Here is a 25,884-nt window from a genome sequence, read left to right on the forward strand (position 1 = left end):
CAATAATATCTCACATAAATCACTAGCTTAGGTGCGAGACGTGACGTATCACATAATTAACACAAATCCCCAAAAAGAGCTAATGGGAGCTGACAGCACCAGGCAGCACCCTGCAGCTCTCCTTCTCTAAGTCTGACAGCAGTGGTGGAAAAAGTACTCTATAATGTTTTACTTACGTAAGTAAAAGTATCAATGCTGCAATGTAGAAATACTCTGTTACAAGTAAACGCCCAGAATTCAAAATCAAACAATACAAACAGGACTGACATACAGGACATACTGCCGTTTCGTTATGCAACCGTCCAAAACGTATCGAGTGCCTCTGGGCAGCTCGTGCTCTTGGCGAGCGTGGTTCTGTTTAGCCTGGCAGGGCAACGTCAGCGCCATTCAATAAGAGGTGGGGACTTTTGGTAGTCGATCGCCAGAGAGGGGGGACGAGATGTCACGTAATCTCCTGCCACTCGCTTCTGTTTTGATCACAGGGTTTTTCTGCGTGTGTGAAAAGATGGCCCTTCCACCGACATCTCCTCGATGCAAGCCTTGATAGATTACCTTGATTAACACAGAGAAATCTAAACTGTGTCACTGCCTTCTAGTGCTGAGCCTTCACGCACAACAGATGACAGATGTCTGAAGCGCTTCCATAAACCCTGTTGCAAGGCTAGAGCACGGCACACAGGGCTCTTAGCGTGCTTTCCTTTGCCTTTGGGGCGGTGTAATCATCCACAGCTGGAAGAATACAATCAACAAAACAGCCCGAACGTACGCATATTGCCTTCCCCGGCTACTCCCTCTGGGCTAATTTATACTTCATCGCACGACAAACACGAATAGCAAAGTATAAATGAACCGTTACTCTCTCCTCGTGTCACACGATGATGAATCACTATACCGATCAAAAATGCACAAAAGATGTCAATCGAAATGCACAAAAAGATGTGTTGGGTTACTGTGTTGTGTGAAGATGTGAGCGACTTAAGTTTACACTGACATGATAAACGATGTCTCACCTGTACGTTTTATTGGTATTGGTTGCACGTATGTACTGTATATAAACAGTATCTGTTACTATATATTCTGCTATTTTTATAAATTTTTATCCCACGATTTTGTAACCCAGTTTTTCTTATCACCCAGTGCCAATTATCTAATGTAATCCTGGGCGCTACACTTCCTCTGCCAACCTGGGGGGGCAGCGGACTGACCTCATGCCTCCTTCTATGCACGAGGAGTCCAAGCTGCTTCTTTTCACCTGACAGAGGGGAATTTCCCCGGCCGGACGTAGCGCGTGGAAGGGACACGTTATTCCGACCAGTTCCTTTCCCCTCCATCAGGCGCCCCGGCTGGCCAGGGGGAGGTAGTTTTAGAGACCAGGATTACGGCATGTTTTTTGTGAGGGTATCTACCCTAGGGGACACGGGGAGAACATGCAAACTCCACACAGAAAGGCCCTATCGCCAACCCCCGCCTCGGGTATGGGCACTGATGACGCGGAGGAGGGAACACGCCGCCAGTGCCCACAGCGTCCCCAGCGGGAATCGAACCCAGGACCTTCTAGCTGTGAGGCGACAGCACTACCAACTGTGCCACCGTGCCACCCTTATTCTGCTATTTTTAACTGCTCCATTCCATTTCCTTAATTTATTTTAACCATGCACTATACACACATTTTTACTGTACTCGAATTTGACAGATACTGTATGACCTATTTTCCTAGTTTTCTTTACATCTCCACCCTTTTCCACTTTCTTGAAAACTAAATGAAGGGAGCTTGTACGTGAAATAACTTATGCCTGCAAAGCCGTGATGATGAGTCAAAGTGGGCTGCTAGCTGACCTGTGTTTGAGCAGCAAAGCCCTTAGAACGCTGGGTCGGTCCTCAGCTCGGATCTGGTCCGAAATGATCATGGTCTCCACCACCAGGTGGGCGATGCCAGGCAGTGTGTTCTGCTCCAGGTCCAGAAGTATGGCACCTAGAGATGAAGAGAACAGAAAGTAGTTTGAAGATTGAAGATATAGGATTACATTATTGTCCAGCAGTCCAAAGAAGCGCTGAGAGGTACAGTATAGTGTGCAGAGATCTGTTAATAAATGCAAATTGCTTTCTCGTTGCTTAATGTCCCAGAACTCCACAAACAAGGTTTGGCGCATTTTTGTGAAGATACATTTTCCAGCAGTCAATGAATCACATTTGAAGTGGTTTTTGAGATGGGGGTTTTGTTTGTTTCTTCTGAGGTGAGACTATAAATCCCACGTGTTATTTGATTTTTCCATCTCACTTGCACACTATGTATTTGTTCTTTCTTTCTTCTTCCTTCTTGTTATTTGTCTACCCAACGGCCACACTATACTATAGCATGACACGTTATGCATGATTGCGTGCAAGCTTACCGTGCGTGATGGTGCGGCGGAGTTCCAACAAGCTGCGGAAAGACAACGAGGCCACGTGAGGCTTCCCCCAGCGCTCGGTTTCCTCGTCCACGTCCTCTTCAAACTTGATCCAACGAGCCCTCTCCTTCCAACGCATCTCATGGTCCTTCTCCACGATCAGCTCATTCAGCTCCACAAACACCTAGAGAAGAGAAGGAGCCACTTCACTTCATGTATTAGGATAGGCATTACAAACAGCATGCTTTCAGTCGGATAAAGGTCATACTATGTAATTTTTTGTAGGCCTTTATTAATCCCGTGGGGGGAATCCAGTGCTTCACCCAACAGATAGCCGCTGAGATGGTCATGAGAGGGGAAATGTTAGGGAATTGCTCAGCTCAGGGACACTTTGACGCGTATTATACGGGCGGATTGGCAGGCGAAACAGTGACCTTCTGATTACTAGAAGGCACCTCTAACCACTAAGATATGGCCAACCTCCTTTACTAACCTAAACCACATCAAATCTATGCCTAAACTAACTACATCATAGTTACTATCCTAAAGACATTTAAGTGCTTCCTTCAATTAAGTGCTGTATCTAAGAAAATGCAGTTAATATCTTCCAAAAAAGCATTGTTTAGTGTGTGTGTGTGTGTGTGTGTGTGTGTGTGTGTGTGTGTGTGTGTGTGTGTGTGTTTAGTTGGATGTGGGTTTTTCCTCAAAACATTACATCCTATCAACAAACCAGGCAGGGACATATATCCATATTGGCTATACATTCAATCATGTTTCAAAACACAAATTCATTCTGGATTCTGAGTGATGAATAGATCAGCTACTTGTGTGCGACACGGCATGCAACCAAGTATAACTAAAGCATCATTTGGCCCGTGTCAGTCACTAGGACTTCTTGTTGTTATTGCTAACCTCGTGAGTTTTCTTATCCGCCGCCCTCTTCTTCTTCTTCAGGCTCGACAGTGGTGTGGAGTTCATCCGGATCAGTTGGCATCGCGACGACTTCTTCACCAGGTGGCGCCTCACCCCGGGGTTGTCCTCGAACCGGTGACCTAAACGGTACAACCGCAAGAATCTATTACACATCCGACAGCAAAGCATCAGATGTTTAGGTCTCGTGCCGTTGTGGTACAAACGCACTCATTACAAAACCCTGACCAAATGAAGTGAGGTTTTAGACATGGTCTCTCTGATTATTTGGACTCGCAACTGGCTGAAATTCCGCAGCACGACCGCAAACATTCATGAGGCTTTAGTAGCACTTCCAGGTGCTATTTTGAAAATAACAAGATGTACTTTGAAGATTGGGAAGCGTACATTTTTCACAGATCATTTCTGAGGCTACTTTGGGAGGGGGGGAGAAATCTTAAATCTGATTTAGATGTCTGTCTAAGTTTCCAGTTGACATAAAATGAACATCCGATAATAGCAGGCCCAAAGCTACATGGGTGAGCGAGAATGTGTGTCCGCCATGGGATACAGACATGGGTCATTATTTAGAGGGGGAGGCGGTTTACGCCACCAGACGTTTTGCGAGTTCAAAAGGCGTAATTCAATTTGCAAGCTCTCCAGCCCGCAAACCATATCTTATTGAATTTAGTATAATGACGAGGTATTGCCGTAAAAGGAAGGACCTGGCTATGATTTTCTGTGTGAATTGAGAGAGTGAGCAGGGTGCATGGGCACAGTCCTATAAGGACAACACATTGGGAGACCTGGGAGGTCCACCCATGTGGAGACCTGGGAGGTCCACCCATGTGGAAGAGTTTTGCAAGAATGCCATGGGAGAATCTTGCAATTCATTATATGGATATTTGACATCATGCATCATTGGTTTCATGGGGCTTATAAGGCCCCATAAAAGCTATTGTGTCAAAGAAATGCATTCCATAAGCCATAGAAAATATACAGTATGACATGTACGTTAAATAAACAAATATGACTACAACGTATGGTTATACTCGTAAGTATAAAGTAACATTTATTGTCGAACTATGGAACATTTTATTACATTTGCAACATTAGATTTGACTTCCAAGAATTATATTTTCCACAACCAGACTGAGTAAAATTACATGATGGTGGTGGTTTTTCCTCAGAACCTTTTTCTGGCAAAAAACAAATGCAAATTGTCAGAAACCTTGTATGTCAGAAACTGTTGCTTTTTAGGAAATGGAAAAATAAGAAGAAGTTCCAATGTAGTATTATTTGGTCACAAGCTCTTAAGTTAAAACATTTCATTGGCTCAATATAAAACCCACGGACACACTTAATCAGTTTGACTTTTCAAAAATTCTCAAAATGGCAGATTAAAGCTCACAACATGTCACATCTTGACACATTTGTGTGACACTCGAAGAAGGGCATTAATTTACAAAAGAGGCGACCAAGAGGTGACAAAAGAACAAACGAAGGCTGACATTGGAGACTGCTGTTCACAAATTAGAATGACATTGTAGAATCCATCCTCTTCTGCTTGGCTCCAGCTGACTGTGGTGAGCATCATACCACGGGGCTATTTGCTCTGTCTGCATACAGTATAAGGTCAGACTTCATGTTGTTCCTCCGATCCTTGTGCACTCGAGCTGGAACGCGTCTCTGACCTAGCTGTTCTCTGGCGCCCACCGGAGACATTTTGAAACTCCTTAGTGTGAAGGAAAGGAAAACAATACCCCAAACAAGAATTCACCCTTGTTGCTCCCCGTGTCCTTGGACATTTGAGTTGAAGTTTTGATACAGGTCCATGTAAATTTATAAGACAAAAGTTCATAATTAATAGACTTTAAAGTGCATTCCATCTTAATGTAATCCATAAACCACTTTCTCCAGTTCTAATCACAGTTTAAATTAATACAATTCATTCAATCAATGCAATTAAATGACTAATACTGAATTCTGTCACAAGCAAAGAGTAGCAGTACTGAGTAAAAGCAGTAGCTTTCCATCTCTGCACTTTCACAGGTCTGGGATTTCTCTCAGGGATGCATTTGTATTGAACTGGAAAGGGAAGCCTTTGGCTGTACTCTGCTCGGAGACTTTGCTAGAGCAATTCGCTGCCCGAGCCAACACTCCTGATTGTCCTCTTGGGTCAGTGATAACGCACATGTGCTTCAGATTAGATCTATTACAGAAGACCCAACATGCAAGGCTATTACAACGTGAGCTGACATCCCTGTTATTGTGGATCCATGTGTACACTGGAATTACCCATTTAAGCCCCAATTTATAGTTCATCGTACGCAGCGGTGCCGTGGGGCAAAATTAAACGATCGACAAGCTTGTACAGTAAAGTGGCTTTTAAAAAATATGTTTTAGCATGAAGTCTTTAAGAGGGTTTGTCTGTATCTGGAGCTAATCTTGCACCGATCAGCAGCAAACGTCTTATGGACACTGCAAGTAGGCCACAGTAGTACCTCCACAAATGGTTTATGCACATATATTTTATACTTTTTTAACTTTAATTTCATAATGGAAGTTGAAGGGGCTCAGATCTGCCTGAAGCCATGCCCAAATATGCACAGATAAGTCATAGGTGACTGACGTCACAGACTGGTCACAAGAAGCAGAGTCCCACACAGACCCAAAATATGGGCACGTCACATCACCATAATCAAAGCTCCATATATGGCCATCTCCATATATGGTCGACGTTCCATATGGCCTCCCTCCAATTAATTGGCACAATGACTGAATTTGGAGAAAGAAAGGGGTAAAGTAATTGGCTGATGTCAAAAAATGCAATGAAATCTTCTGAATTACCCATCTGAGTAATCTGGTGAAATGCCTGCATGTCAAATTCTGTGCAGGTTCCTGCATGCGTCCTGATTTCTGAACGGCTAGGTGTGTGTGTGTGTGTGTGTGTGTGTGTGTGTGTGTGTGTTCCAGATGCCTCAGTCAGATGCGAAGCATGATTAATTTCACTTTGTAACACAAAGCCCAAAAATCTAATAATACATGTGCCTCCCAGTCCAAGACATGTGCTTTCTATGAAGCCCATTAAACCTTGTTTGGCACCTATGATGCAATAATGCTGTATCCACAGAAATCATAGGCTGTATCACGCATGAACAGGCCTCGAAAGCCTGATTTATACTTAGTTGTGTGCCGGTGTCACACCATCTGAAATAGCGATCCACAAGCTCACGGTGATGTGATGCGAAGCGTTGTGAGCTTGTAGATCAGATATTTTCGATGCACGACATGATGCGCAACCATTAATCAGGCATAAATCACTTCTGCATTATGTGGGAAGAAACCACCAGTTTAACACTATCCAAATGTTTTGCCAGAGGCACACAACTCTCCAACAAGTCATAACACAACAGCCAGTCAAAACATATCTGTGTTACGTTTTTTGGGCTTGACATGATAAAGATAAAGATTTATGGGAATATTGATATTTGCTGGCCTGGGGCCGATTACACCAGCTGTGCATAGGTTAGAACTAAGCCTTGATGCAAGTAGTGAAGATGAAGTGTACTGTAAACCAGTACTTTCTCCCCAGTCCAATATACATTATAGGACCACAGACCTGGAACCAAATGGACCAGTAATTTGTACACTCTCAGGTTTCCAGATTCATGCGTGTCCAACACTTTGCCGGGGGACCCTCTGGAACCCCCTCAAGGACCCCTGGGGGTTCCCAGACCCCACTTGTAAACCACTCCTGTAAACGGCTTCTAAGTTACAACTAATACACTACTAAATACAGTATTACAGTTCAAATGTAGCCCACGGCCGGGTAAACTACATATTCAAGCAAGCCCTTGACCAGGCACTGCGGATAAATGGAGTCACAGACCTATTTGATTACATTGATAACGTATTAATAAAGATGAACACGATGAACTGCAGTCTTTATTAATAAGGAATGATAATAGCTGATTACACTAGTGTAATTGAAGAATTATACAAAGAGGAAGTTCGTCATGAAAATGGAAAATTGAAAAGTAAAGCCTGTCCGGGACACGTGTCCTGGTGGTCAAATCTGGCATTGCAAGAATTACGCATTTAAAACACTAGGCCTACTGCACCTGCTCAATGCTCTAAATATGACCCCCAGTCAAAAAACACTTTGTTTGAAATAGACACTCATGTTTTCTAAGGTGTGATTTGGGGTCCTAAGGATGAATACAAAATGAATATCAACATCTTAAAACCAAAATGTTGAATTGTGGGTTTGAGCTCACATGCCCTTTTGATGTAAATCAAAAGGGGAGGTAACTACCTGTCAGTGGGGAGTGTTGGCTGGGAGGGGGAGTAGGATGTAAATCAAAAGGGAGGGTAAGTACAATGGGAGGCGAGTTTTCAGGTACAGAGGCGTGGGCAATCTGACAGCCGGAGCGACAAGTGGGCGCACGCCCGTGAAACTGTGCTCGTTTCACGGGACCTCTGATGTGTGGTATATGTTGTCAAGCTTTTTCTACATGACATGCAGGGCAATGATTTGACACAGCTGAAGCAGGCGTAGATTGCCTTGAGTTTGTCTGTGTATTCACATGAGAAGCACAGTGCAACCCGGCTGGTACAAGCGAAAGCACAGGAGTTGTGTCGCACACCGTTTGCCGAAAGCTCAATACATAATGATGCAACAAAATATAACCACTTAAGCCAAAGGGAGTTCCACCGCGCCCTTTTTTTTCTCCACATGGTGCAGGTAAAAATGTACAATATTTCAATGTATCGGTCACATCTTTGTCAGGTCATGATGACCCGGAACAAACATATTATGTTTATTACATCACCGTTCAAGTGCATAACTCCGAGCAACCTTGCACTGACGTTATTCCTCACCTCTTTCCTTGCACTGGCTCCCAATAAATTATAGAATTCATTTTAGAATTCTCGTCATCACACACAGAACCCTCCATAGCCAGGCGGCAACCCCATATCTTTGTGACCTGCTCCAACCATACGTGCCCAGAAGATCCTCATCCCAAGCCCTGCTGGGTTGTTCCTCCCACAAAACTAAAAACTAGCTAACTAAGCATTCCATAGCCCCCCCCAGGCTATGGAATGGCCTACCTTCCCACCTGAAATCTGTGGCCTTTAAAAAAAAAAAAACTTTTAAATAATTAATTTTCAGACAGGCCTTTGTAACATAGTCCTGTATTGATTTCTTGATTTTCACCAGTGCCGATTGTTCCGTTTTCTGTCTCCTTGCTTTATTATTGTATTAGTGTTGACATGTTTTGCTTTTCTTGTTGCAAAGCACTTTGTGACTCCGATGTCTGTGAAAGGTGCTCTAAATAAAATGTACTTACTTACATACGTCACTTACATACATACTGAACATAAATACATAGTATTCATATCAGTATTGAGGTAGAGGAGCTGTATCTTCATACCTTCAACTAATTGCCGGTGCCACTTCCCAGTGCTCTTTATTATTATTACTTGCGCAAGCAGAGCGCGCAAGTAATAATTTCGCCCGGTCTCTTCACCGTGACAGCCAACCCGCCATTTGATGTGTATGCAAAAAAAACAGCAAATCTGTGCCTGGTTTTCTGGGACCAGATTACATAAATGACCATATGTCTTACGTCATCATTTAGAGCTAGTCATACGTATACTATATACATAATCAGTAAAAATAAAATATCAAATTGTGCCTGATCTGCTGGGACCAGAGTACGTGGTGTGTATATGTATGACTAGCTCTCAATGATGACGTAAGAAATATGGTATTATTTGTGTAATCTGGTCCCAGCAAACCAGGCACAGATTTGCTGTTTTTCTTGCATACGCATCAAATGGCGGGTTGGCTGTCACGGTTTTGGCGCAAAATACTAGGTGTTTACGTGCATAAAGTAGATAGGTAGCAAATAGTTACACCTAATAATTAGACATTTCAAAGGTTCCTTCACAGAGATATTGAGATTCCACATTTACAGAATAATTATACTGTATAACATATTTTAATTCAGTTTATATACCTTTTTTTTCATCACATATCAATGATTTATTTTTCGATAAAACTGTATTTCTTATATAGATAGAAACTTGAACCATACTTAATAATACTAGGTGTTTATATGCATAAAGTAGGTAGGTAGCAAATAGTTACACCTAATAATTATACATTTAAAACGTTCCTTCACAGAGATACTGAGATTTTACAGTTTACAGCGGTCGAAAGTACTTGCGCGCTCTGCTTGCGCACTAGTTGGCCATTTATGGCCTACTAGTGTGCAACAAGCAAGTATGCACTCGACAGAGTGCAGTTCTAGTTATTATTATGAACACAATTTCAAAGCCAAGTACAGAGCAAAACAGACAAAATAGCCCCAGTATGTCAATGAGATGTCTTTCCGCTCTAGCTGTGGCTGTGCCCCTGTGGAGGCCACCGGATCAATCGGAACACAGGCAACAGCGGGGGCAGTCAGTCAGTCAATTAACTCAATACCCTGCACACAGCTCAGAGCTTCACGTGGCCATGGCTGAGGCACCAATTGCCGTTAATTATGCGATTGGTTTGCTACAGAATCAATGGAAATGAGTAAACTCATAATGATCGATTGACAAGGTTATACACATACAGTTGTGGTTGTAGTTCACAACCACAACTGCACTGCGTTAAGCTAAACAGAGATTTCTATCTCTATCTTGAATGCCAATTTTATATCACCACGCTAAATGTTGGCAAAACATCTCAATGTAATTACCGTAGTCATGGGTATTTGACCTTTTCTTCAAGGACAATTTTCATGTATACTTTCCAAATCAATCAAAGCTTAACACACAACTCATCCATAGCCCTCAATCAATGCCACCGCCCACTTCCCGTACTAAATGAATTCCTGTTAGTATCAATCACAATCTAAAAGCCAAGACAAATCACTGTGAGTATAATTTACCACAATGTGTCATATTATGCATGGAGTAAAAACAAAACAAAAAAAACATCTCCAACTCAACTCAATTTCACCCTGGTTTACAGGTGTAAAAAGATTGTTGAAATTCTTTGAGTAAAGGTATACTGCAGATAGGCCTGTCACAATTATTACATAATCGCCAAATCGCAATTATTTGAGATAATCACAATTACTTTAGCATAATCGTTCAACGTTGAAAATGTTCACATATTTTCAATCAAACATTTTCCAAAAATAGCAGAAATAGCAAATCATAAATGTGTCAGTAATGTATGTTTGTCATATCTTCCCTGTGCAATTTGTGATTATAAAGCCTAAAATCACACCCGTGTGGACTGAGTGGTGCAACTATAGTTTTATTGTACACACATAGGTACTGTACTGTACTGTAACGGTCGCCGGGTCCCCAGAAACATCCAGACCCACAGGAACGCACCCAGGGTGTCAGCCCAGTTCCGCCGAGCCGCCCCATGTCCGAAACAGTCGACAAATGACAGAGTTACCGTGTGGGGGTCCCTAGGGGGTCCCTCTACTGTACCGTCACACCCAAATTCACATAATAGCTGCTAAAAACTCAGCTTCACATCATGCACCTGTGCACAGTGTGAAGGTTCTCTGAACAGACAGACAGTCTGTAATCCTGGGCGCTACACTCCCTCTGTCAACCTAGGGAGAGCAATGGAGTATTTTGGGGTGCATACGTTGGTCTGACATGCAACATGCGTGACAGGTTAAGACTCACCTGTGTCTTCCGCATGCTGTTAGGGTTAGGGTAGGTGTCGGACAAATGCGTGTCAAACTGTTAGTACGTCGGACCAAACATACGCTTCTTTCACCTGACAGGGGTAAGTTTCCCTGGTTGGAAGGAACACGTTATTCCAACCAGTTCCGTTCCCCTCCATCAGGGTAAAGACTAGACTGCATGTTTTTTGTGAGGTTCCCAAACACTTCTACGCAGACCGGTGACGGCACTACCGATACATGAGAACTTGAGAAGCCAGGAAGAATAACAAATATGCTCAGGCAATGCATCTATAGAGCGCCGCAGTCCCTCCCCCTTTCAGAGTGGCCCAGGAAATGAAAACCCAATGCATTCTCCCATCGGCACTTCTTATTTAATTTATTTAAAGACGGTTACGCCGCGGACAAAGCCAACTCGGATCGTGACAAATCATGACAACACCAAGGGATTATTATTTAATGTCAACATTTAAGTACAAGATGTAACCGTATCAACCATGATATAACTTTATTGTGATACTATCTATATATCCATCCATCCACTCACACGTACTGTAGCACGCACGCACACACACGTACTGTAGCACACACACACACACACACACACACACACACACACACACACACACACACACACACACATACACGATACTTCTTCTTTGTGCACAAAATGTTCTTCAGTTGTCTGACACTTACTTTGAGGAAAGCAATCCACCCACTGTGGTGTATCACTGGATGCTGCGTGACAGCAACATTGTTAGTGTTAAGAGTTCGAGACTATGTTTATTATTTACACTAAAGCCCGCTGAGCTGGTAGAAAGCACACTCTGATAAAAGCATCTCCAAACAGGTATGTTATTCATAATTTGTGCAATGTCCACACGCGTGTTTGCCATTTTTGTTTATGGAGGACTTTAACCATGGTAAAAACAAAGCTGAGCATAACTGATACAATGTTGGGGATATAATCAGAAACACAAGACGGGAAAATTGAAAACAACAGGAATTACCCCCCCCCCCCCCCCCCCGTTGTCACCACCTTTTATCCCAATTTAGCCATTGCCAATCCCCCCTGTGTTTCAGTAGGAGAGCGTATTGTATGTCCCCCAGATCGCCTCCCTGCACCACGTCCCAGCAGCAGGAGTCGCTAGTGCGTGGCTACTTACATTCGACCTCCTCTGGTTCCAGCTGAGTGTGGATCGACTCCAGCAGGTCGTAGTCGTCGAAGTCCAAGGCGAACTCCGTGAAGTCCTCAAAGCCGTCCAACGCCGAGCCCCGGTGTGAGAGGGTATGCTGCCTCGGCAGGCCTTTCTGCACGCTGGGCTGACGCTCCACTTCTCCGCGGTCGGTGCCATGCACGTCATCGGCGGCCGTGGGTCCCAGGCTCTCCTCCTGTCCCCCCGAGTCTGTCATCTCTGCAGCCGGCGCCTCCTCTTCCCCGCCCTTCTCCGAGTGCTCATCCAGGGCTCCCGACTTTTAGACGCCGTCACTTTCCTCCTGGGTCTCCGCTCTGCCGAGCCTGGGTTTCTGTGGAGACTTTCTGTGGAGACCTTTCTTATGTCACGGCCTAACTTAAATGGACGTTCCTCTCTGGACACCAATGCTCCAGACCAAAGGCCCTAAATAATATGATGACTTTCGGGTCCCTCCCTCAAAACGAGACACGCTGTCAAGCTAAATGCTACAGAGAAGAATTACAACAAAAGCGAGCTCCAAAAAGACAAAGGACTTTCAAGGTAATTATAGGTCCAGAAATGATCCTTTGACATCCAGTAAAAGTCACAAATATGACGTAAGACCTTTGGTGCAGACAAGCTGAATGGCGCGATAAGGATCCACAGCCAGAGACACCGAAAAAAATACCAGAAACATAATCTGTCACTGCCAAAGTAAAACATTGATGCTGAACGAGCAGACTGCCCATCAGCCGGGCTCCACCCTTTTCCATGATGTCCACCAGCCGATTGATCCTGCGGCAGATAGGGCGGGTCCAAGTGGAGAAGTCGGAAGAGCTGGCGCCCTTTAGTCATCATTTTCCATCCAAATGATAAGCGGCAGTGCATCGGGGTAAAGGTCAAAGTCACAACGAGCCTCTAATATCATCTTCAATGATGCCACACGTTGCTTTTTACAGGCACACACACACACACACACACACACACACACACACACACACACACACACACACACACACACACACACACACACACACACACACACACACACAGAAGCTATAAAACTGAGGCAAAGTGAACGTAATGAAGCAGCACATATTCCAGCATTGGTCTGCAGTGCTCTGCTCAGTCAATGTGATGCTGAATTACAGAGGGAGTCCCATCGTTCTCATTCAGGGTCTCCATGGAAACTATGTCTCCCCTGTTGGCATAGTGGCCTTACATGCCCACAGCAGGTGCTCTCAATTCTGAGCTAAACAGGACCCTCCCTGAGGGGACATTTTCTATGTGCACGCGTGTGTTTTTGTGTGTGCATGAGTGACAGTGTATGAAACAGCTAAGGCATGTTTTTAAGAACATGAAGTATATATATATTTATTTTTTCATAATTATTATGGGAGCCGTGAGGATCCCTCAGGAACTGTAGCTCACAGTTATTCGTCAAAAGACCTCTGACATTTAGATCTCCCGATGAGTAAATTGTTATGAGTAGCGAGTGTGCATTCTCCGACAGCGGCAATCAGACGATCAAATGAAACATGCATTCATTGGAGGAAAGGAGAGGCTGTCGGTTAATCCAACCAATCTGTTGTGAGTAAAGTAAATGGCAGAAATTCAAAATGGATTAACTGAAAGTACAAAAGTATTCGCATCAAAATGTACTTAAAGTACAAAACGTAGAAATTACTCCCCATTTCACAAGTTTTCAAATATATAAAAATATAAAATATTTAGAAAATAGCATATTTACAAGCTCACAATGTGCCGCACCGCGACAGCTTGTAGATATGCTATTTTCAAATGGTCAAAATGCATATAGGGCCGACGTGGCCGTGGGTAATATATGTTTTGTAATAATAATCTAAATCTTCAAACTAACTAGTAGGCCTAACTGAAGTTTTCAAATAATTGTAGTGGAGTAAAAGTACAATATTTGCCTCTGAGATGTAGTTGTAGTACAAGTAAAAGTATTGACAATTGGAAATAATCCACTAAATAAAATAAAGGTTACAGTACAGTACTTGTAGTACATGTATTTAGTTAGTCTCCACCACTGGTTCTGTTTCTGTTTCCAGATGGTCTGTGAACAGTCAATGATGATTGCCCTGCTGCTCAGTAAAAGCAGGAAAGGCCGGAGGCGGCAGGGTCGCTGAATGATGAAGGACAATCGACTGTGGACTAATTAATGCCCCCGGATGCTGGGGGTGGACTTTGCCATGCACGACCCATCCCACCCCCATGCCAACTCTCCTGTCTGTCTCTCTCAGAGTGCTGGTGTCAGGGCCATCATATAGCCAGGACTTTAGAAATACTGAGATCATGACTTCCATAAGAACCCACCCACCCAACCCCCAACAACAATAACAAGTGTATTTACACAATTGCTGTGTGCGTGTGCACACTCGCGTGCATGCGTGCATGTGTATGGTGGTAGAATACAGTACAGAGCAAAGTACAGTACAGTAACTATAACAATAAATGTATAGTTCACACAGGTGTGATTTTTTCCCCCTTGTTTTTTCGCTCCCGTTTTTTCAGAAGCTAGATTGGGCAAAATCTCGATTGACTGAGCCTGTGCCCGAGTGGCCCAATGGAGGCTATATGCTTCTGGTAAACATCCTATTACAAAGGGAAATTGAGGACAAGTTTAACAACCCTAACATTACTATTGGCAACGGCAGAAGAAAAAAACCCCTCTTAAAATGTGTATTTAAGTTTTATATGAAGATGTAAACTTCTGGCAGCTGAGCCTGTGTCTTCAGCCAGGCGCGCTAGCCACTCGCACGTCTCTCTACAGACATTGTCATGCAAAGCAACGTCCAGGGATTCATGGATAGTGCAGACTAAATGGGAAGAGCTGCATCCCAGGTTACTAAACTGTCCAGAAGTAATGCGTAGTAGGACCAGGCATCTGTCGATCAATGGCTGGAATCCAGCTTTGCACACCACCATCAATCGTTGATGCTATTTGCTCTCACGCCATCGCCAAGTGCAATGTCTATGCACAGTAAAAACACACACAAAGCACGCACACACACGGGATCTGCTGAATGTGAAGGGGGATACTAATGATAATAATAAGACATTTAAATCTGGTTTTATATACCAATAATTTCACTGGTATAGGCAGGTTTCTGAACTGTCAACAGCACACAAACTTAGACGGAATAGTGAAATCTTATAATGAGGAACAATAAATGCAGATAGGTTGAAATAGTTTAAGTGGTAGTTTTAATACATGCCATTTGCTATGAACTTAAAATAATAATAATCACTTCCCCTCTTTAGAACATTTGGATAAGTGTAATTTTTGTAACCGGTGCAGATCAGCTGTGCACACTAAAGATAGCTATGCCCTTTTTGAAGCCAGACTTCAGTTGTACAATACCAACACAATGGTGCCACAAACAGTGATTTAATACCAATATTATGCCTGGCATGACAGAGCTCCTACTGTAGTACTGTATCACTCAGCCCTCTTGAAATAGTTTTGTTTTACTACAGGCGCTTTACACAGCAATAACCAGCAGAGGGAGACAAACAGCAGTTAAATGTATGTCATATTTTACTGCCACTAGAGGGTGGTGAATGAACACAACTCACAAACATTGGAAATGCAATGGCAGATTTGTACAGTGAGCATTGTACCCTCATTAAACAGTAGTTGAGGCTACCATGCAAATCAACAGTGGTGAAAAGTATCTAAGTACAACAATATTTGAGATATTTGTACTTCACTTGAGTATTTACAATTTACAATACTTTTAATTCTACTCCACTACATCTCAGATGCAAATCATTTACTAGTATTCCACTAGTAATGTGTCATGATGCGACAGATTGTGAGCTTGTAGATCTGCTATTTCCCCATTTGGTTTAGTTTTTTATCTGTAACTGGCCATTTGTTTCATAACTATCAATAATTTTGCATCATTTGCATGAGGACACGCAGGAACCCCTTCAAGAACCTGTGTAGGTCCCCGGACCCCACATTGAGAACCACTGATATCTCTGGATAAATCAAGATTACAAAAAATTGAATTATTCAAATATCTGACACATGATCAGATACCAAATTGCTCAGTTCATGCCTAGGCATTTTCAATTAGCACATAGTGACTAAACATTTAATGGGAGACGTGTGCAGTGAATATTAATGCCGTGTACTGAGATCAGTGGGTACGTTCTGTTTCCCAGGGTACAGTCAAGTACATCTGGAGCCATGGCATCCCATTTTGGCAGATTCCCCCAGTCAGGCAGAAAGGATGCTGACAAGGCCTTCTGCATTCTGTCTTTACTGTCTATTAAGTGGTGAGCAACGTATGCAGCGCCAGGAGTCTGGGGGTCTTGTGTGAACACCTCAGACATTTTGTAAGTTGGTCGATTCAATATTTAGATATTTTATATTTATTTTAGCTGCCCCGCACCCTTCCTATACAAACCCATTGTAACTTCAAACTCCATTTTAACCAGTTAGATTCATCGAAAACACCAGTCCTTTTGTTTCTGATCACTCATACTGCCCTCCTAATACGTGAGGTTTTGTAATTCCTTTTTTCATTTATTTTTAATACTTTTTTTGGATGAAAAGCATCAGGTAAAGAAAAGAAAATGCCACTAAATTGTGGAACGCCCTACCTACAGCCATTAAGAAATGTGAATCCCTTGACTCCTTCAAAACCACTCTCAAATACGGACGGCTGCAATTCAAAACTGGCCCCCGTAAAAAAGTCAGTCCCCCCCACCAATATGTACATGTTTTTCCCTTTTTTACTTTCTCGATTTTTTGTTTTTGAAATAATAATGAAAAACAAAAAGGGACCCATAAAAATGTGTGTGTGACCCACAAACCCATGGATTGGGAAACAGTGCTCTAAGACCTGTAGTGTGAACTGGTTTTACCGACCGAAGGACAAAGGGAAAGCTCAAGGTAATGGAACCTGCTCTTGATGTAAACTTTGTCAGTGTGTGTGACTGTGTGTGTGGTCTTACTTTTCATGTCATCCAGGTCTGCACTAGCCAGCATCTGGGCCTCCGCCTCGTCAGTGGGCACCTGCTGGTAGAAGGCAGTCTCCAGCGCCGTCATGCTGCCGATGCAGATCCTCTCCCGCAGGTCGTAGCTGTTCCGCTGAGCCCCCGCCAGGCGATGATGGACGGGCTTCCTCCGGAACCAGCCACGGGCCGCCGCGCTGGTGCCAGTGGTGGTGATGGTGGTCACGTCGGAGTGGTCCAACGACGCTCCCTGCAGAACACTGACGAGACAGTGGTGGAAAAAGTACTCAATTGTTTTTTTTACATCATCGATGGGGAATCCAAGCTAATAGAAACTGCAGGCTTTCTTGTACGTCACAGGGGGGGGTCACAGACTTGTCTGTCATCCTGGCTTGTTTCATGTATGAACTTAGTTACATAATGTATTTAATATCGTTCACATGATGTCTTATGTCAACTTTTACTGCCCCGAATCAAACATTAAAGTCCATAGACTTGGCTGGCAAACAATTTATATCATAAGTGCTCTAAACAAACAGACTTGGCTGCTACATGACGTAATGTTAAAAGTATGTATTGGAGGAGCTATAAAGCGCCCCTCAACAAATACATAGGCCTAGCTGGAATTACGATTGTCGGAGCGAACAAATGGAACAATTCCTACGTAAATAAATTTAAAAAAGAATTCTCATTTAAGGTATACTCGATGGTTCAGTTCAATAAAGAATTTTATTTCTTCAACACAATACACTTTAAATGTATTGTTTGATTTAATTAAAAAAGGGCAACAAAATTAATACCATGAATTTTGTGGTAGATGCCATACTGTACTATGACATTGCACACCTATGAGTCAGAATGCTGTTATTTTAACAGGCTGGGTGCATTATTATCTGTTCACCTACAGGGGGCTGCACAGTACAGCAACAGTAGCCTGACTGACACAGGGGCTGGAGCCAGGCTACAGCAACAGGCCCCAAAATAGGCCTTTTCACCAAGTTTGAGCAGTGGAGGACAGTAAATAAGTACATTTACTTGAGTACTGTACTTGGCTACATTTTTGAGGGGCGCTAGCCCTTCCTATACACAGATTTAATGTTTGTCTTTAGTTCTTTAGTTTGTTTTGTAAACGCCATTGACAATGAAGGGAACATTTACGTCATATTGTGCCATTTACATCATATTGTCTCTTTATTGTTAATGGCGTTTAATGTTGTGTTGGAATGTGATGTATGACGATAAGAGCGCCCATCACTTCACACGAGTGTGATTTTGACTTTCATTACATTACAAATATAAATAATATTGTACTTTTGACGCCACCACATTTCAACTACACTACAATCTCAAACGATGTTCATCTGCTACTGTATGTTCACTATTTTTGAAATGTTCTGATTATTGACGCGATGCTAACCACTCCAACATGAGGCTCTGTGGCATTCAAGTCAAATATAACTGTATGTCTGCGCCCACCCCCACCTCACTTCACATTAGTGTGATTTGCGATTTGCGATTTTTATTTTATGTTCTAAATTTCAATAGAGGGTATGCACGTGACATCATCATCAAACCCGGAAGTTATGCAGGAATGCCTACCGAGTGGCAAAAAACTACTTTCTGGCCTTGGCAACCCATGCATCCAAACAGAAAAGTCCCATCCGATTGCATTAAACGACATTAAACAATGTTAAACTCACTTTGCATGTTGCTTTGCCACTCGATGGGCCATTCACTTTAAGCATGCGCATACACTCTATACAGAAATGCATTGATTTGAATTTGTACTTTTGAATTCTCAAGTATTTACTTGAGTATAATATGCCAATGTCCCACAGTCAGCCTTTGGCTGGGTGCCATCATACAGACTAGTGATGACACTGTTGGTCCATCGGCCATGCCAACGGCGTCAACGCTGTTAAGATTGAATCGCTGACTGCCGTTTATCCTTTGTCAGGCAGTGAAGGGAGGTACCTGGACCACCACACAGCCCCTGCCCTCCAGGCAACAAGCAACCATTTATTATTCAAAGCATTACCAAATTATTCATATTCCGGCGGTTTACGAGCCTCATTATGTCATATCTAGAACGATCAGCCGAGGCCATTCTTTCAGAGAGAGCATGTCCAGACATACATACACATGTATGTGTGGCTTATGTTTGTTATTTTTATATTATTTTAATCTAAGCTCCATTAAACACAACAATACATGAAAGCTTTATTTCTTATATACTGTGTTTTTTCCTTCCCTGTTGGAAAACATGCACGCAACCAACTGAGATCCCGACATACAACCAAATAGCATACAGTAGCACTCCATTTGCCATGTAATACACAATAAAATCCTTAACTCAGAGAGTGTAGAAATGAAACCATCAGATGGACCATCAACCCAATTTTCTGTTTGTTGTTTTTTGAGTGATAGTTTGATTGCTATATGTTTTTATTGACAAGAAATGCACATGCATTAATATATTGTACACATCTGTCAAAAGGATAAACAACTAAAAAGGCTTGCACGCCGAAAAACAAACATTGAGGAGAGTGGATGTTTCGGTCCTTCATCAACACTGAATGCAGGTTGCCTATGCTGGCTATAAGTAGGCAGTAGGCCTATTTGAGATAACCAATGGTAGAGAGTGCCATCAATCAGCCCATTACCACAGCTGGAACACCATACTGCAATTCTCTCCTTGAAATGTGGGATGCATATTCAAGACAATTAGATCTCTACCACCCTCTAGTCTTAATCCCACTGACAACAGCAGCATTCTCCACGCCACTGTTGCCACTCATCCTACCTCTTTTAAAAAAGGGTCTTCCTTTTTCAAAAGAAAATTAGACGCATTTGTTAATAATGTGGAGGACTTTGAACTGGAGGCTCAGAAAATGTATACACATTTCAAGAAGGCTTTTTTCGATTTCGATTTTCGAAGGAGCACCTTCACTAGCTACAGTACATTAGCTACTTCTAAATCCTATGACATCAGATAATGCCTCACATTTCTACTGGGGTCATATTCCTTCCCTCACGTCCTTGTGGGCTACAATATAGGGAAAACCAGCAGGCCTGTGAAGACACGTATAAAAACACAAAAAATCCTGAGATAAACATTTAGTAAAAAAAGAAAAAAGAAATCTAAAAAATGATGTAAAATCGGGTACAGCTTTAGCTTTAGTTCCGACACCATTATTGGTCCGACAGTCATTAAACCGACAACCTACCTCAAACCCTAACCTAACCATAACCGCAAGCACGGGAGCATCCCATGTTCGAGCGCTAGTCCGACCGTTGTTCCCGCATGTCGGACTAATGCTCCGTCGGAATTACCATCGGATCCCTGTAAAATCACCTGTTGCCAAACACTCCCAGAGATGTCTTCACGAGTCGAATTTGACCCATCCGTACCCACTCGGGTATTAGTGATTACCCGAACACCGAGACATACGGGAGCCGCTCCAAACATACCCGGGAGTCACTTCTTGTGGATGGAACCAGGACAGGCTCTGGGTCGGTTCGAATCCCGGGTATTTCTGGTTCTCGGGGCTTACCCGAAGACCTCTACTTCCACTCTCTGCGTCACTTTATTTCACAAGGTCACTTTTTGCACTTTTGTAAATAAAAGGCTATTTTAGCATCCAAAGAGCCTCAATGTTCGTTTTTCGGGGTGCACACGCTTATCCGACACACCAACAGATCGACATGTGGAAACAACCGTTGGACATGCGGTCGAACCTGCGCTGCTCCCGTGCTTGCGGTCAGGGTTAGGTCAGGGTTTGAGGTAGGTTGTTGTTCTAATGACAGTCGGACCAATAGTTTGTTTAAACTAAAGCCTGTACCCCGTTTTACAACCTTGAACCTCTTTGTCAAAAGGATAAAACACACAAAAACACCTGAGAGCTTTTTTCCACTGTCGTCCTTTGAGTGCAGGTGTGTGCACCTCTCTCTCTCTCTCTCTCTCTCTATAGAGATCTGAATTTACAATGTTATTATTCAAATCACACACTATTAGAAACAATTACAACCTGAAAGGAGTCATTATTCTTTGTTCTACAATAGTAGATCTTCACAGGTGCACCTGTCGATCTAAATGTGTGCAAAATGTTCCGCTCTTTTTCTTTCTTTTTTTGTCAAATAGGTTTTTATTGAGAACAGATTATAAATAGTTGTAGATTAAACATATAATATAATTAAGGACAAAAAAGAGAAAGAAAACCCTCAACCATCCCACCCATAATGTTCCGCTCTTTTAAATACCTTGAGAACCCACCTGCTGCATGGCTCCGCCGCTCCCTCCGCCTCTACGTCTGGCAGCAAATGGACAGCGTTTCCCACAATCCTCAGCTCTCCCCTCGACACTGGGAGTGTGGCTTTGTGCTCCTCATTTTCCATGTGGACAGTGGAGAGAGGAAGGGGGTCCCTCAAGTCCCCTCGGTTCCCCAAACTAAACTGAGAGGAAGAGGGAATCCAGGACGAGGAGAAGAAGTTGGTAACATTGGTTACACCTACGGTACAGTACACCATCCATTAAATACCAGATAATCATTCTGTTTTTATTAAACCAGAATGCACAACTGCTATAAATAAAACACTATCCATAGACAATGGACTATGTATATATTCAGACTATATTCATACTTTTCTGTAATGTGTCTCAGTTGTTTTCACTGTTTTCTCGCTGTTGTTATTCTGTGTGGTAGCTTTAGTGCATTTGTTTTTATTTTCTCCTGTACAGCACTTTATAAACCCTGAGTTTTGAAACGTGCTATATAAATAAAGTGGATTGGATTGAACTATATACATAGTGCTGATACAAAACAGAATTGTCAGTCAGTCAGTCAGTCAGTCACAATACATTGTGAATATTTTCTTAAGGTGCAGGTACAGACCTTAATATTGAAGTTTGGTTCCATGAATATATAGTCACTGCTCTCACATAGATCTAGTAAACTACAGCCTCTCCATACAAGGCACACAAGTCATATATGTTATACATTAATATAAGTAGGCTGAATGTGTAAACGGTTGGCTTTCTCTGCCTCCTGGTCACTCTCATGACATGCACAGAAACAGAAGTACACATGCACATACGCACGCACACACGCCCACGCCACAGAAACAGAAGTGCACATGCACACACACACACAGACACACACACACACACACACACACACACACACACACACACACACAGGCGTTAATCTAGTGCTAAGCAGATCTTCATCACTGTCAGCTTTTTTTCGTCGTCTTCTTTTTTATCGATGGTGTCACCTTTCATACTGTATAGGTCATCCAAAGCAGTTCCAAGCCCACAGCCCACCCACAGCCTCCCCACCACACACACACACACACACAGACACACAGTAAACACCAGAGACCGGTATATTCTGCACGGAGTGCTGACAGCATCGTCGTTCGCAGCACTGTGCAGTGCAACCCAATCACCTGCAGCGTCTGCAGAAAAAAACCTCCTCGCATTACTCACGTACTATAATTATGCCCTAGAATGGAGAAAGTCCATGGCCGGCAAAAATAAGCAAGTCTGGGAGTAAGTGGGTAAATGAGTTAATTAAGGAAACAAACATAGAAATACAGACAAACAAAAGCGCACAGTTAAACAGTTAGTTCAACTAATTTGGTGTGCAAATGGAACCAAATGGAGCTGTAATGTTGCGTTGAAGGAGCTGAAGGAGCTACGCTTCAAGGTGTTTTCATGCAGCCTCCTGCTGACGCGTCAATCGGTCATGTTTGTCTGCCAAGCCGGATGCAGGGAGATTACTAGTCCAGCACTTCCGTTTGTTTCCCACTGTCCCACAAAAGCAGACAGATGCTATAGAGTTAGCTCACGCTGGGATCTTTCTCCAGAAACGTTAATATTGTAATCGCGGTGCCGTGTAAAATAAGAAATAAGACATGAACCTCGCCAATCTGATCATCACCAAGGACAGCGCCGTAGTTTCTGAGAAAACAGCTTGCAAAGTCCGGTAGTGAACGCATGCATGCGTGCACGTTCCGTGCGTTGCCTAGCAACCGGCTCAGGGCCATAGACTGTTTATACTAAACTGTTTTATATCTATATAAAGCGATATAAAACGTACGTGTATATATACGTCAGCAGCAGACAACAGATGGGTTTTCATTAACGTATATATACATCAGCAGCAGACAATGGATGAATCAACAGTATTTTCCTCTGTTAAGAGAAAAAAAAGAAACATCTCTGCCTCATGTTACCTGTGGCAGGTGGTCAGGTGGCTCCGTGGGAGTGGCCGCCACGCCCCGCCCATCCGTCTCTGACTCTGCCTCCTCCTCCTCCTCCTCGTCTACCTCGTGGATGGTGGGCGTGACCTCGGAGGGAGGCACCGAGGTCTTCTTTTTCTTGCGCTTCTTCTTGCGCCGCCGGTCGGAGCCGTGCACCCTCTTGCGTAGATGCTGCGACGCGGGCAGGTGGGTGGACAGGGGGTGGTGGGTGTGATGAGATGTGTGTCTGTGATCTGTGGGGAGAGGGGGAGAGAGCTGGTGCTAGTGAATATTGAGTGATGCTGATCACCTACTGAAAGATGGATTTTCAAACCAATTTAAAAGGTAGCCAGAGATCTGTTCTAATGCAAACAACTTTTAATTTTTTTTGCAGATAAAGTAAAGTTTTAGACCGTGGCCGACAAGCCATGGCCCAGGCCGCCAATGGCGTTTTTAAAACAAACATTGAACTAAAAACAAACATTAAACCTGTATAATATAGAAGGGGCTAGCGCCCCTCAAAATATCTATAATGACGCTGTCCACCAGTGGGATCAGACAGACACCCCAAATGGCAGATGATGATGATGATGATGATGAGCTCAACTGTGCACACTTCTAGATTGCCTTGTTTAGAAAGGTGAAACAGCACATAAGGTATTAACATGAAACAGAGGCTGCATCCCGGCTTACACTCAAAGTCCCTCTCGCTGTAGTGACGGCCCATCCTCTCTCCGCTGGGGGAGGCTGACTCACTAATGATGTCTGCGAAGCGCTCTACGGACAGAGCCTTCTCCCAGCTCTCCTCGTCCTCTTCATCATCTTCCTCGGGCTCTCCTCCCACTGACACCTCCTGGTGGTCTTCATCCTGGGAAAAAAAAATATATATAATAATATAATATATATAATATAGACATACTCTCTGTAACAAGTAAAAGTCTGTAATTCAAAAAGTACAAAAGTATTGGTATCAAAATGTACTTAAAGTCCCAAAAGTACAAAGTACTCTGTATGCAGAATGTCTCATTTCAAGTTTTCAAATATACAAATCTTTTGAAAATAGCAGATCCAGACAATCTCACAGTGCGTCGCACTGAGACACATTGTGTAGATCAGCTATTTTCAAATGGCTGAAATGTATAGGGCTGAAGTGGTTACTGTATGTTTTGTCATAATAATCAAAATCTACAAAGTAATTAAAGTTTTCAAATAAATGTAGTAGAGTAAAAGTAGAATATTTGCCTCTGAGATGTAGTGAAGTAGAAATTGGAAATGGAAATGCTTAAAAATACCTCAAAATTGTACTTAAGTACAGTACTTGAGTAAATGTACTTAGTTACATTCCACCACTGCTAATAGAGACAGGAGAGAGAAGGATCCTTTCCAAACATTCCTATGAAAGACTAGGCAACGTCGTCAGGGAACTATTCAGCGTGGGGCTGGGAAATATAAATATGTAATATGAGACTATGGGCTGTATTTTGCGTGTCTTAAGAACCAGGTCTTATTACCTAACTTGAGTAAACTAAAGACCTGGAGGCGTGATCAATGCCATTTGGCCACTCAGAATAGCCAAATGGCATTGATCACACCTCCAGGTCTTTAGTTTACTCAAGTTAAGTAATAAGACCTGGTACTTAAGACACGCAAAATACAGCCCTTCAGATATCATCTAGGTCGGGTTTGGGATATCATAATACTGTGATATGGCATAAATGTTGCAAACAGAAAAGCCCAAAAACCTTTTTAAAGGTATTTGGTAAAAAAAAATATTCTGTTAGCCTGCCATGCAATGACAAAACACAGATTGGATTCCGCCATACTTAATAATAATTATTATTATTATGATTTATTTATTCCACATTTTTCATCTGCTGCATGGTTTATTATTGCACTGTAACAAAGGGTATAGCTGAAAACCTTCTGAAAACCGCTAAAATACCTACTAAAATAGGTAACTAATATTTCACATAACACATAATAAAATATAACAAAGAAAGATGAGGCTGCCGCAAAACATAGGGCTAAGAGGGCTAACCATACATTCTGGGTGGCAAACTCCAGTAATGGACATATATTTATTATACACATACTGTACAGTATGTAAGAAACTGTACAGTATGTCAGTATTTCATAGAACTTTCATAGAATCTCTATATTTCAACTTTGATGTTTTTAGGTAAATTGATTCTCTACTTCGCTCAAAAGCAGTGACCTGCACGATCTCAACACGTTGCACGGCACATTATGAGCTCGTCCATTGGCTATTTCCACTGAAACTTGTAAAGTGAAAATGAAAAGTGGTCACATGTACGTATCATGTATGGTTTTTAAGAATATACAACCAAATGAAAGCATTAACAAGAGCTTGGGAACAAATAACTATCCACTGGAACACAGGTTCTTGTTTTCCACATGCTGAAAAGTAACAGTTCTGTGACATACAATGTTGTACTCTCAGCATGGGGGGGG

The 25,884-nt window shown here is 42.7% G+C and overlaps 1 protein-coding gene across 2 annotated transcripts in view; it reads right to left on the minus strand.

Moving 5' to 3' along the window:
* The window catches only part of slc4a3 (solute carrier family 4 member 3), a 51,075-nt gene that overhangs the window by 20,764 nt on the left and 4,427 nt on the right, over nucleotides 1-25,884 (minus strand). The window contains exons 2-8 of one of the 2 annotated variants that reach the window (XM_080785300.1): nucleotides 24,106-24,280; nucleotides 23,407-23,666; nucleotides 21,443-21,621; nucleotides 17,170-17,429; nucleotides 3,300-3,439; nucleotides 2,391-2,571; nucleotides 1,837-1,972 (exon numbers count right to left, since the gene is read on the minus strand). In XM_080785300.1, the coding sequence (XP_080641426.1) occupies nucleotides 1,837-1,972; nucleotides 2,391-2,571; nucleotides 3,300-3,439; nucleotides 17,170-17,429; nucleotides 21,443-21,621; nucleotides 23,407-23,666; nucleotides 24,106-24,280 (1,331 nt within the window). Of the gene's footprint in view, nucleotides 1-1,836; nucleotides 1,973-2,390; nucleotides 2,572-3,299; nucleotides 3,440-17,169; nucleotides 17,430-21,442; nucleotides 21,622-22,550; nucleotides 22,626-23,406; nucleotides 23,667-24,105; nucleotides 24,281-25,884 lie in introns of those variants that run through there. The other variant, XM_080785301.1, reaches the window with a different exon arrangement.

Source organism: Protomyctophum bolini (assembly GCF_963924005.1).
Source record: "Protomyctophum bolini genome assembly, chromosome: 16".
Taxonomy (NCBI): Eukaryota; Metazoa; Chordata; class Actinopteri; order Myctophiformes; family Myctophidae; genus Protomyctophum; species Protomyctophum bolini.